At 45.3% G+C, this 12,566-nt stretch overlaps 1 protein-coding gene across 2 annotated transcripts in view; it reads right to left on the bottom strand.

Moving 5' to 3' along the window:
• Positions 1–593: 593 nt before the first annotated feature.
• Positions 594–12,566, bottom strand: part of RABGAP1 (RAB GTPase activating protein 1) — a 94,706-nt gene continuing 82,733 nt past the window's right edge. For both annotated transcript variants that reach the window (XM_018570651.1, XM_018570650.1), the window contains exons 22-25: positions 11,166–11,249; positions 9,141–9,212; positions 4,892–5,092; positions 594–921 (exon numbers count right to left, since the gene is read on the bottom strand). In XM_018570651.1, coding sequence (XP_018426153.1) covers positions 799–921; positions 4,892–5,092; positions 9,141–9,212; positions 11,166–11,249 — 480 coding nt within the window. In that variant the 3' untranslated portion in view covers positions 594–798. The remainder of the gene's footprint in view (positions 922–4,891; positions 5,093–9,140; positions 9,213–11,165; positions 11,250–12,566) is intronic.

Genomic DNA, 12,566 nt, shown 5'->3' with positions numbered 1-12,566 from the left:
ACTTTGTTGTCTTCTAAACGTTCTAGGCTTTACTATCGGACTAAGTCGCCCACGGACCTCTTATTATAAGGATGCCATCTGTTGATCTCACTAGCAGAAGGATCCAGCCTTCCCTGAAGAAGACCTTTTAGCTTTTGCATTGACCCCCGACCCCACACTAAAGGAGTCGGTTAGGTACAAAGTTCGTCGATGCGTTTTCAGGCAATGACTCAAGCTACGACCCCCGTGATGCAAATAAAACACGTACGGCGGCATTCGACAAATCAACTGCAGCGCTAAGTTGGGACGGGTACTTAAGGAGCTAGCCATCGAGTGAAAAAATACAATAAATGATTATTACCGGGCCACTTCCAACTACTGGTCTTCCCACCGGGACTCTGCCATATACTCAGAGCTCCGCCCCCTTGATTTCTCATCCGAGCAGAATCGCGATACAAATCCTTGATTCAAAAACGTTTCCTGACAATGGTCATTGATAAAGGGTAAAATGGGAACTCTATGGTATCGAGCAAATCGTGGCTGGTCGAAAAAACAAAAAAACAAAACCCCCGATCACTCAGCCAAGGGGTACATATCTCCACCTACCTAGTTTCACAAGGACTGTGTAGGTATGTTGGCAAGGGCCCAGAGGTGCTTAAATCGTACAAGTGACTGACAAGCAATCGACCAACTACCATCCTGTCATGCTGCTGCACTCCTGGTCCTCTTACATGTAGGCAAACCAAAATATCTGGCCAAGGAAGGCAACAGAAGGTATCATGTTTTCATAAAGACAATTATTTTACAAGAGTCAGGCTGTTAAGAGGTCTCTTTCCCTTGTACTCCGGTGACTGTTTTTATGGAGCTGATGGTCCTGTTGAACCAGGTCTTCTTTGCTGCTTGCACTTCGTTTAGGGCGAGGCCAAGATGGTGCTCCAGATCCTGAGAAGAATACACATAAAAGGGTATCAATACAAAGTCACCATGCCTTGTTCTGCAATGTGTCTCTGTGTGTGGAGGTGGCCATCTTGGTAGATGTAGGATTTGCTTCACCATTTTAGAGCTGCCCCACCACCTGATGACTAGTGCCAGGAATATTCAAAAAGCAGAGGTCGAGGGATCACAGATCCATAGGACGAATTAAGCAGAAGCAGGGAGATCCTTTCAATACAGGTTCCTCTCCAATAAGGAGAACAGTGAGCAGCGCCAGTACTGACACCACCAACTCTCACTCCAAATCTGGTGAGACTAGCAGTCAGTGGCTGTATTGTATTGAGCCTGTACATGTAATGTATTCAGGACTTTGTACTGTACTTGGTATCGGTGCATCCCTAATACCGCGTTTCCCCGAAAATAAGACACTCTCTTATATTTTTTTGACTCAAAAAAACACATTAGGTCTTATTTTCGGGGTAGGTCTTATTTTTTAACGTACAACAATCCAAAGTCAACGCAAATCCAAACTGAATAACCCAAAATGGCAAAGTTAAGAATAGGGTGATCAGGTCAATCAGGGGTACCTTCCCTTTCCAAGAGCAATTTGGTAACCAATCGCTGGCCAGAATGAGCGAAGCGCGCTTTCACTATGGATTACTCACAGGCGGAGTGCATTTGGTATCACTCCGCCTGTGAGAGGAGCCGGCACTATAGAGGAAACATCGTCTTATGCGCCTCTGCTCCCTCCGGTGCCGCCTCGCTTCCTCTAGCGCCGGCTTCGTTGGCACTGCTGATTCTCTCCTGCGGCTCTTCAAGTTCCCCCTTATGCCACCACCGGCCCTGGGAATGGTCACAGCTAGGTCTTATTTTTGGGGTAGGTCTTATTTTTGGGGAAACAGGGTATGTACCATACAGTCTGATCCAACTTGGAACATTGATTGTTTGCTGTTCAGCCACATTGAGTACCCTCCAAAGTGTAACATCTTGCAGCGTTGATGGCACCGCACCTGGCTACCTCATGTCTGGCTTAAAAGAAGAACTGGTATTTTGTTTGCTTGAATACATTCATAGCGACTTGTTCATATGAATACTTTCTATGTGGCATTACCATCTGCAGTGGATTATCTTATGGACTTCACAGAATATGGACTCTTTCTAGATTTTTTTTTCTCCTTTCTGCTTTCTCTAAGTGTGACGTCACTATTAGTGCTCTGAGATGACTATTTCTAGAGCTGGAACATCATGTTGCATTTGGTTTATCTTCTTATCATGCATGATCTTTTCCATATGTGGTCTGGCCGGACCCTTCAGTAACTGATTTGTGTCCTAATAATTAGGGATGCACTGATACCGGTATTTTGGTACCGAGTATCGCCGATACCAATTACTGAGTACCGGAAGGCCCATTCAGCAAGCAGGTGGCGTGTAATGACTAGCAACCTGGCTTCCTGATTAGCCGGGAAGCGTGCAAAGACTCGCCACCCGGCTTCCCTATTAACAAGAAAGTCTGTCCCCTCTCACCTTGTCCAGCCTGTCACCCCCGGGGCCTCTTCAGCCAGAACGCGGCCTTCCTCCAGTACCCTGCCGGAGCCGTCTGGCCGGCCAATCAGGAAGTCGGGCGCTGTGTAATGACGCGACGCCCTGCTTTCCGATTGGCCGGGAGGCCAGCTCCATGTTCCCTGGTCATGAGATGACGAAGGAGCATGGAGCCAGCTTCCCGGCCAATCAGAATGCCGGGCGCTGCGTCATTACACGCTGCCCGGCTTCCTGATTGGCCAGCTTCCCGACCAAACAGGAAGCCGGGCAGCGCGTCATTACACAAGTGAAGAGAGAGCATGGGGCCGCTTCCCGGCCAATCAGGAAACCTGGCAGCGTGTAAAGAGGCACTGCCCGGCTTCCTGGTACCGGAAGTACTCGTGCTAGGCATCGGAGCATTTGGCCGAGTACGAGTACTCACCCAAATACTCGGTATCGGCACCGATATCAATACTAGTATCGGTGCATCCCTACTAATAAGGTATAGACAAATTAGGAGGACACATGCAGAACATTCTAACTTGTGTGTTTGTATTACTATTTAATAAACTATTATATGTGTTTACTAAGTTCATTTGACTGGTTCCCAAGAAGTACATCCCTATGGGGGTTATCTTCTTATTTTCCATACAATATTTGGGTTTAATACCCCTTGGAAATTATTCTGATTAGATTTTTGAAGCATTTGTACATTTTGGGAGCTTTGACCACTTTGCTTTACTCTATATGGGGACCCGACCCCCTATTACATATTTTTTTCAAATATTCAAGGCCTATCAATGTCAATATGCTGTACTAGATACTTCAATGGGGGAATGTGGACTGTTATTTGAGGCCTATCCGTGTCTTATGCCTAGCAATGTCAATATGCTGTACTAGATGCTTCAATGGGGGAATGTGGACTGTTATTTGAGGCCTATCCGTGTCTTATGCCTAGCAATGTCAATATGCTGTACTAGATGCTTCAATGGGGGAATGTGGACTGTTATTTGAGGCCTATCCGTGTCTTATGCCCATCAATGTCAATATGCTGTACTAGATGCTTCAATGGGGGAATGTGGACTGTTATTTGAGGCCTATCCGTGTCTTTCACCGAGAGTTTACCTGTATTTTACACTCGGCTTCCACCAGCTGAAGTTTGGTTTGAGCCAGTTCTAGTTCCATTTCCCGTAGTTGGTTGTTCAGGGTCTCCTTCTCTTCATCTGTGTCCTCCTCAGTGGAGTTGTCTTTCGTAGCACTGACCAACTTCACCTTCCCCTCCGTGTTGAAGAATTCTCTGCAGCGTTCGCACCCTTCAACCTTTTGCTGGGTTGTAAGAGACACAGAGAAATGGTTAGCCGGGATCCAACTTTTAAGGTTTGGGCTTTATTGTTGTATTCATCTATGTGGACTGAGAAATAATGAATTCAAAACACAAAATAGACATAACACATCCTGAATAATATAGGTTGAAGGATAACAAAAAAAGATGGCAGAAAAGCGCCAACAACCTAGCGTAGATCAGCAGGGAAGTGTATTGAGATTCAAGGAAGTTCTTGGTGTTATACTCACATCTGGGTGAGTTAGTCGAGGCTTCAAAGGGAAGGTTTTAGGAAGGTGGTGCTGTGTGGTGGAGTGTCGGCAATGGATAGGTGGGTGAGTATTACCAGTTATCCGCACTGATAATACTCACCCACCTATCCATTCATTTTTGCCAACATGCTGACACCGCAAAAGTCAGATCGGAAGTGCTGTCCAGAGCTGGATTTACTCTCTCTGCTGCCCCAAGGCCAGGTTCCTCAATGCGCCCCCCTACCCACCCGCTCCTAGGCCGGGCCTTGGTTGGCCTTGTGGGAAATCCGGCCCTGCCCCTGTCCACAGATGACAATGCTACTATACCATTTCACTGAAGAATGGCATTGTCACCCTGCTAAAGGAGAACCAAAGCCAAGCCATTTGTTTGGCTTTAGTCCTCTTTTGGGTCAAAAGAGTATATTTACTAATGTCCTCCTGTGACTCAAAGTCAGCATCTAGCGGGGCTACTGACGGAGCCGTGCTGCAGCCGGGAAAGATCTGGACAATATTGTCGGGATCCACCCCACTGCCTCATTGACAGCTGGTTCTACCTCTCTATCAATGTCAATATGCTGTACTAGATGCTTCAATGGGGGAATGTGGACTGTTATTTGAGGCCTATCCGTGTCTTATGCCCATCAATGTCAATATGCTGTACTAGATGCTTCAATGGGGGAATGTGGACTGTTATTTGAGGCCTATCCGTGTCTTATGCCCATCAATGTCAATATGTTGTACTAGATGCTTCAATGGGGGAATGTGGACTGTTATTTGAGGCCTATCCGTGTCTTATGCCCATCAATGTCAATATGCTGTACTAGATGCTTCAATGGGGGAATGTGGACTGTTATTTGAGGCCTATCCGTGTCTTTCACCGAGAGTTTACCTGTATTTTACACTCGGCTTCCACCAGCTGAAGTTTGGTTTGAGCCAGTTCTAGTTCCATTTCCCGTAGTTGGTTGTTCAGGGTCTCCTTCTCTTCATCTGTGTCCTCCTCAGTGGAGTTGTCTTTCGTAGCACTGACCAACTTCACCTTCCCCTCCGTGTTGAAGAATTCTCTGCAGCGTTCGCACCCTTCAACCTTTTGCTGGGTTGTAAGAGACACAGAGAAATGGTTAGCCGGGATCCAACTTTTAAGGTTTGGGCTTTATTGTTGTATTCATCTATGTGGACTGAGAAATAATGAATTCAAAACACAAAATAGACATAACACATCCTGAATAATATAGGTTGAAGGATAACAAAAAAAGATGGCAGAAAAGCGCCAACAACCTAGCGTAGATCAGCAGGGAAGTGTATTGAGATTCAAGGAAGTTCTTGGTGTTATACTCACATCTGGGTGAGTTAGTCGAGGCTTCAAAGGGAAGGTTTTAGGAAGGTGGTGCTGTGTGGTGGAGTGTCGGCAATGGATAGGTGGGTGAGTATTACCAGTTATCCGCACTGATAATACTCACCCACCTATCCATTCATTTTTGCCAACATGCTGACACCGCAAAAGTCAGATCGGAAGTGCTGTCCAGAGCTGGATTTACTCTCTCTGCTGCCCCAAGGCCAGGTTCCTCAATGCGCCCCCCTACCCACCCGCTCCTAGGCCGGGCCTTGGTTGGCCTTGTGGGAAATCCGGCCCTGCCCCTGTCCACAGATGACAATGCTACTATACCATTTCACTGAAGAATGGCATTGTCACCCTGCTAAAGGAGAACCAAAGCCAAGCCATTTGTTTGGCTTTAGTCCTCTTTTGGGTCAAAAGAGTATATTTACTAATGTCCTCCTGTGACTCAAAGTCAGCATCTAGCGGGGCTACTGACGGAGCCGTGCTGCAGCCGGGAAAGATCTGGACAATATTGTCGGGATCCACCCCACTGCCTCATTGACAGCTGGTTCTACCTCTCTAAAGCCAGAGCCAGCTGTGCCCGCCCCCTACCCTGTCTGTCCGTCCAACGAGAGCTGGAAGAACAGAGAGGAATGGGGGAATCCCTGCGGGGAGCGGTGACTGATAGCCACCTCTCTCTGTAGGGAGAAGGTTCATGATCGCTCAGCTCCCGATCCATGTGACACCCGCAGTGCCATATGCTGGCTTTAAGTACTGGTAAGATTACATTTTACTCTCCCAATATTTCTCCTTTAAAAGTAGAAAAGAACACATGACCTACTGGCAGGACCAACAGGTAATACAACTATGATACAAGGAGACTCAGAAAAACAATAAATGCTGTGTGAAAGCAGCCCTTCAATGCAAATTCCCTGCCAGCACCCCCTGCCCCCCTCCCCCACATATAAGCTGTAAATAAAACTTTAATACAGACTTCTCAAGAAATAAGAGCAATATAATAAACCTAGTCCCGGCTTTCAGGAGGTGGGGTGACGTGGTGGCTTCCCCTTCACCGCTGCCTCCTGACCACTCGAAATCCCACAAGAATTCACTGCTGCAGTTGGCTTGCATGGGTTATGGAATTTTGAGAGCCCAGATATACCAGGAGACAGCGGTAAGACACCCCTTGCCTTGGGGAAGCCAGGACTGACGGGAGTATTTTTTACCTTTTTCCTCCTCATTATATTAGTTGTTTTTTTTTTTGCTGCTATCTTTGTGTTTGGGCCGCAGGGAGCTGGGGAACTGGTTAGGAAGCAGACCATCCATTTCTGATGGTGTTCTTTACTGCTAGTGACAGACTGCATCATATACACTCACCGGCCACTTTATTAGGTTCAATTGCTTGGTAACACAAATTACTAAATCAGCCAATTGCATGGCAGCCACTTAACGCATTTAAGCTTCTAGATGTGGTGAAGACGACTTGCTGAAGTTCAAACCGAGCATCAGAATGGGGAAGAAAGGGGATTGAAGTGACTTTGAACGTGGCGAGGTTGTTGGTGCCAGGCGGGCTGGTCTGAGTATTTCAGAAACTGCTGCTCTGCTGGGATTTTCACCCACAACCATCTCTGAGGTTTACAGAGAATGGTCCGAAAGAGAGAAAATATCCAGCCAGCGGCAGTTGTGTGGATGAAAATGCCTTGTTGAGGTCAGAGGAGAATGGGCAGACTGGTCCGAGATGATGGAAAGGCAACAGTAACTCAAATAACCCCTCGTTACATCCGAGGTATGCAGAAGAGCATTTCTGAACGCACAACACGTCGCACCTTGAAGCAGATGGGCTACAGCAGCAGAAGACCAGACCGGGTGCCACTCCTGTCAGCCAAAAACAGGAAACGGAGGCTACAATTTGCACAGGTTTACCAAAATTTGACAACAGAAGATTGGAAAAACGTTGCCTGGTCTGATGAGTCTCAGCTGCGACACTCAGGTGGTGGGGTCAGAATTTGGTGTAAACATGTACGCCTGGATCCATCCTGCCTTCTATCAATGGTTTAGGCTGGTGGAGGTGGTGGCGTAATGGTGTGTGGGGGATATTTTCTTGGCACACACGCAATATAAATGCACACACGCAATAGGTTGGGCTTGATGGACTTATGTCTTTATTTAACCTCAAATACTACAGGTGAAACTCGAATAATTAGAATATCGTGCAAAGTTCATTTATTTCACTAATGCAACTTAAAAGGTGAAACTAATATATGAGAGAGACTCATTACATGCAAAGCAAGATAATTCAAGCCGTGATTTGTCATCATTGTGATGATTATGGCTTACAGCTCATGAAAACCCCAAGAACCCCAAATCCACAACCTCAAAAAAGTAGATTATTACATGCAATCAATAAAACAAGGATTGTACATAGAACAATATCGGACCTCTGAAAAGTACAAGCATGCATATGTACTCAGTACTTGGTTTGGGCCCCTTTTGCAGCACTTACTGCCATTACTTTTGCACGATATTTTAATTATTCGAGTTTCACCTGTATGTAACTTTGGGCCCGTGACGCCATCAGGTCAATATGGACCAAACTCTCTGAGGAATGTTTCCAACACCTTGTTGAATCTATGCCACGAAGAACTAAGGCAGTTCTGAAGGCAAAAGGGGGTCCAACCCGGTACTAGCCAGGTGTACCTAATAAAGTGGCCGGTGAGTGTATGCGTGGGTTTTTTATGGTTCCACTTTAACAAAACTTGAGATATTCCACTAAAGAACAACATCTGCAGTTTGGTTACGGTGATATCATCTACGTTGTATATGCTGTTATACCATGCTGTTATACGTTGTGTGACGGACTGCACCGTCACTGTGCTAGTTGGATGGGGCTGCAGACTGGCCTCTTACCCACCGATTATGGCCCAGCAAGAGAACAGGAGATTTTGGGGCTAAATGTACATTTTATATGCAGACAGTGACTGTTGCCCTCTGGGAAATGTATGTTTTAAAATGGTGGAGGACAAGGACTTGGCCACATGGTTTGTCTATTCAAAATGGAGACTTAATTAAGTTAAGTCAGTTGTATAGAAGTTGCATAGCTTCCCCCCCCCTCACCTGTTATCTGATGCTCACCCCATTGTACTGTGACTGTGTATGTAAATGTTGGATTCCCTGTGTAAGCTGTTATCTGTGTTTGTCATGAGGGGGAAGGGAGGGGAGGGGTTGTAGCCCTCCCAGTGTCTCAAAAGTGAATGTCCTTTGTTTAATAAAGGAGTTGCTCTTTCTATGTTGAACCTTCAACATGAGTTTTGCCTCGTGATTGGGGGTTAGGGGCTGGTTACTGCGAATCTGCTGGCTGAGAGTGGGGTTTGGCGGGCAGGAGACGCTCTTTGGCGGAGGTACCCAGTCGGGGTACCAGGCGGTCCGTCACACGTTGTATATGCTGTAATCTTGGGTCTTTGATATCTTAAGCACAGTGAGAAGAGGAAAAACATGCGTTTAACATTGTACAGTCTTTTTCTTTGACAGAGGGAGGTGGTTTGTTTAATGATCTACTACTGAGAAATGAAAATGGAATACGAAGTAAGCAGCAGATTTCATTCTTTGGAACGTTTTACCGCTTTTGGCACAGAGACAACATGATCTTTAAAAGAGTCGTGGACATAATAAAGTTCTACATGCATGCGGTGAATGACCATCATAAAAACAAAATCTCATAAAAGGATCCGCTGCGCTGTGCGTCCTCCAGATCCCCGAACATTTCTGCTCTAAGCATCTGAAGATCGCAGTAACGCGCTGCGGCTTGGGAAGGGCGAGAACTTACCCGGATTTTCTCAATTTCAGCTTTGTTCGACGTCTGTTGCTTTTCCAGTCGCTCGCTCAGCTGGGAACAGATCTAGAAATAAACACGGAGTTTGGTTTTAGGAAACAGACAAAGCCGCCTGTTTGTTTATTTACAGTTCTGGCAACGGACAGCGAAGAAACTAACCGAATTCGTGACCGGCTGAACGTTTCATCCCTACTGCTGCAAAATAACGGCAATCGTATCTCTGTGTACCGTGTATATCCTTATGTATCAAACACAAACATGGCCGGATGTGAGAGATCCAGTATAGAGTGCACAGAGATACACTTCCGGAATGTGTGAGTAGTAAACAGTGGTCATATAATGACTTAACACACCGCATGACTAAAAGTATGTGGACCCCCCCTCCAAATTATTGAGTTCAATTGTTCCCAGTGGTAATGTTAATGCTACAGCACACAAAGACCTTCTAGACAGTTGCGGTCTTCCAACCTCGTGGTAACAGTTTTGTGAAGATCTTATTAAGTTTCAGCATGACCGTGCCCTTGTGTTCAAAACCAGCTCCATAGAGACATGGTTTGATGGGTTTGGTGTGGAGGAACGAGAGTCTCCTGCACTGAACCCTGACCTCCTCCCTACTGAACATGACTGGTCCCTGTGTACAAAGCCTGCTCCATAGAGACATGGTTTGATGAGTTTGGTGTGGAGGAACGAGAGTCTCCTGCACAGAGTCCTGACCTCAACCCTACTGAACATGACTGTCCCCTGTGTACAAAGCCAGCTCCATGAAGACATGGTTTGGTGTGAAGGAACGTGAGTGTCCTGCACAAACACCTGACCTCATCCCTTCTGAACGCAACTGTCCCCTCTATACATACAGCTCCATTGTTTTGATAGGTTTGGTGTGGAGGAACTTGAGTGACTTGCACAGAGCCCTGACCTCAACCCTACTAGACACCTTTGGGATGAATTGGAACGCCAATTGCAAGCCAGGTCTTCTCATCCAACATCAACATGTGACCTCACAAATGCTTTTTTTGCCTGGATGGGCGCAAGTGACCACAGATGAACTCCAACATGAGGAAAGCCTTCGCACAAGAGTGAAGGATGGTAAAACCAAAATAAGGAGCCAACTCCATATTAATGGCTATGGTTTTAGAATGAGTTGCCCAGCTAGCTACCATAGGTGTGATGGTCAGGTGTCTACAAACATGTGGCCATATAGTGTTCATTATCACATTTGTTCATTACAGAGAAGCACCAACTATCCTAGCCTGCCAATATGTTATTACTGCTGATCAGATACTGATCAACATTGAGAGCTTTTTACCCCACATATAGGCTGCCTATCAGTCTAAGCAGCCATGATAATTTGGATAATATGCCCATTCATTAGAAAGAGAAAGGTCACAGAGTTGGATCGATTAGATGTGGAGAATACTGCACATCAAGCCTGAAAGTGCAATGTATTTTGCCCACACCAGGTATTCATATATGCATATATTTGGAACAAGATCGATCAGTTTATTTAAAATTATACATATAGTAACCCTTTCACCGCCACCGACGTATGTCATTTTATTCTACAGGGTCTCTGCTTTCAGAATATATATAAGGTTTTGGGGACTCTAAGTAATTTTCAGGCCTAAAATTTGGATTATAATGTGTGCAAAAAACAAAACTTTTTTTTTTTTTGCACACAGCAAAAGGGTTAAAGGATAGATTCAGCTTAGAAGTTTAGGGAGGTAGAATCCCCTACCTAGGGGCTTTTTTTTTTACCTCTCTATGACTTGAATAGAGCTGCACCTTTAGCCTCTCCACTGTATGCTGGAGTCCCACTTTCATTTAGTAAGACGGCGTGGTAAAGGAATACCACACGTAAAAAAAGTATGCTGCAAAATGCCGGACCAACTGTCAATTTTGCTCATAACATCTATATAGTAGCTCTGCATGAGAAATGTCAGTGCACCAGAGTGTTCATGCCCAACCTGCTACACTACAGATATACTGTAAATAATAAGTAGTACCTCAGAATATCAATACCTGTTTGTAATCTCCAATGATGGAGCTGTTCTTCTTTATTTCAGACTCTGCCTTATCAAGTTCTCTGCGGCACATTTCCTTAAGCTGCAGAACAATGTAAAAGATATGTATAAGAAGAAGTCACTATTACCATATAATCCCATAACACCAGAATCGCTGAATTATACATTCATATCATAAACCATTTCTTTATGCTATATGGCCAAAAGCATGTGGACCCCCCTCCAAATGAGTGAGTTCAGATGTTTCCAGTAAAGGGTACTCCATGGATTTAGATGTACAATATAGATGGATACAGATGTCCGGTAAAGGGTGATGTTAACGCTACAATATACAAAGACATTTTAGACAATTGTGTGCTCCTAACTTTGTGTCAACTGTGTGGGGAAGGTCCTTTTCTGTTCCACCATGACAGTGCCCCTGTGCACAAAACCAGCTCCATAAAGACATGGTGTGACCAGTTTGTATGTGTAAAGGAACTGGATTGTCTTGCACAGAGCCCTGATCTCAACCCTACTAAACACCTCTGGGATGACTTGAAATGCTGATAGTGAACCAGGTCTTCTCACCCAACATCAATACCTGACCTCAACCCTACAGAAGACCTTTGTGATGAATTGGAAAACCAACTGAGAGCCAGGTCTTCATATCCAACATTAATACCTGTCCTCAACCCTACAGAAGACCTTTGTGATTAATTGGAATGCCGAATGAGAACCAGGTCTTCTTACCCAACATCAATACCTGACCTCAACCCTACAGAAGACCTTTGCGATGAATTGGAAAATCAACTGAGAGCCAGGTCTTCTCACCCAACATCAATACCTGACCTCAACCCTACAGAAGACCTTTGCGATGAATTGGAACACCAACTGTGAACCAGGTCTTCTCATGCAACATTATTACCTGACCTCAACCCTACTGAATACTTTTGGGGTGAATTGGAATGCCAAATGAGAACCAGGTCTTCTTACCCAACATCAGTACCTGTCCTCAACCCTATAGAAGACCTTTGTGATGTATTGGAACACCAATTGTGAGCCAAGTCTTCTCATCCAACATTAATACCTGACCTCAACCCTACTGAATACCTGTGGGATGAATTGGAATGCCGAATGTGATCCAGGTCTTCGCCAAAAATAACAGACCTTGTTTGAAAGGCAGACCCAAAAAACATGAGGAAAGCCTTCCAGGAAGAGTGGGTGGGAGTGTGAGGTTAATCCATATGAATGACCATGGTTTTATTTTTCGAATGGGAAGTCCAACAAGACCATATAGGTGTGATGACCAGCTGTCCACAAACTCTTGGCCGTATAGTGTACAATATAACATGCTGTATCTGCAGTTATTTGGAGAATGTCAATGCTGGTACCCCTTACTGGTAATTTACATAGGGCGGGG

This window comes from Nanorana parkeri, unplaced genomic scaffold (assembly GCF_000935625.1).
Source record: "Nanorana parkeri isolate BGI_ZX_2015 unplaced genomic scaffold, ASM93562v1 scaffold1566, whole genome shotgun sequence".
Taxonomy (NCBI): Eukaryota; Metazoa; Chordata; class Amphibia; order Anura; family Dicroglossidae; genus Nanorana; species Nanorana parkeri.
Note: the sequence above shows the minus strand (reverse complement) of the source record. Positions and strands in the feature narration are given on the sequence as shown.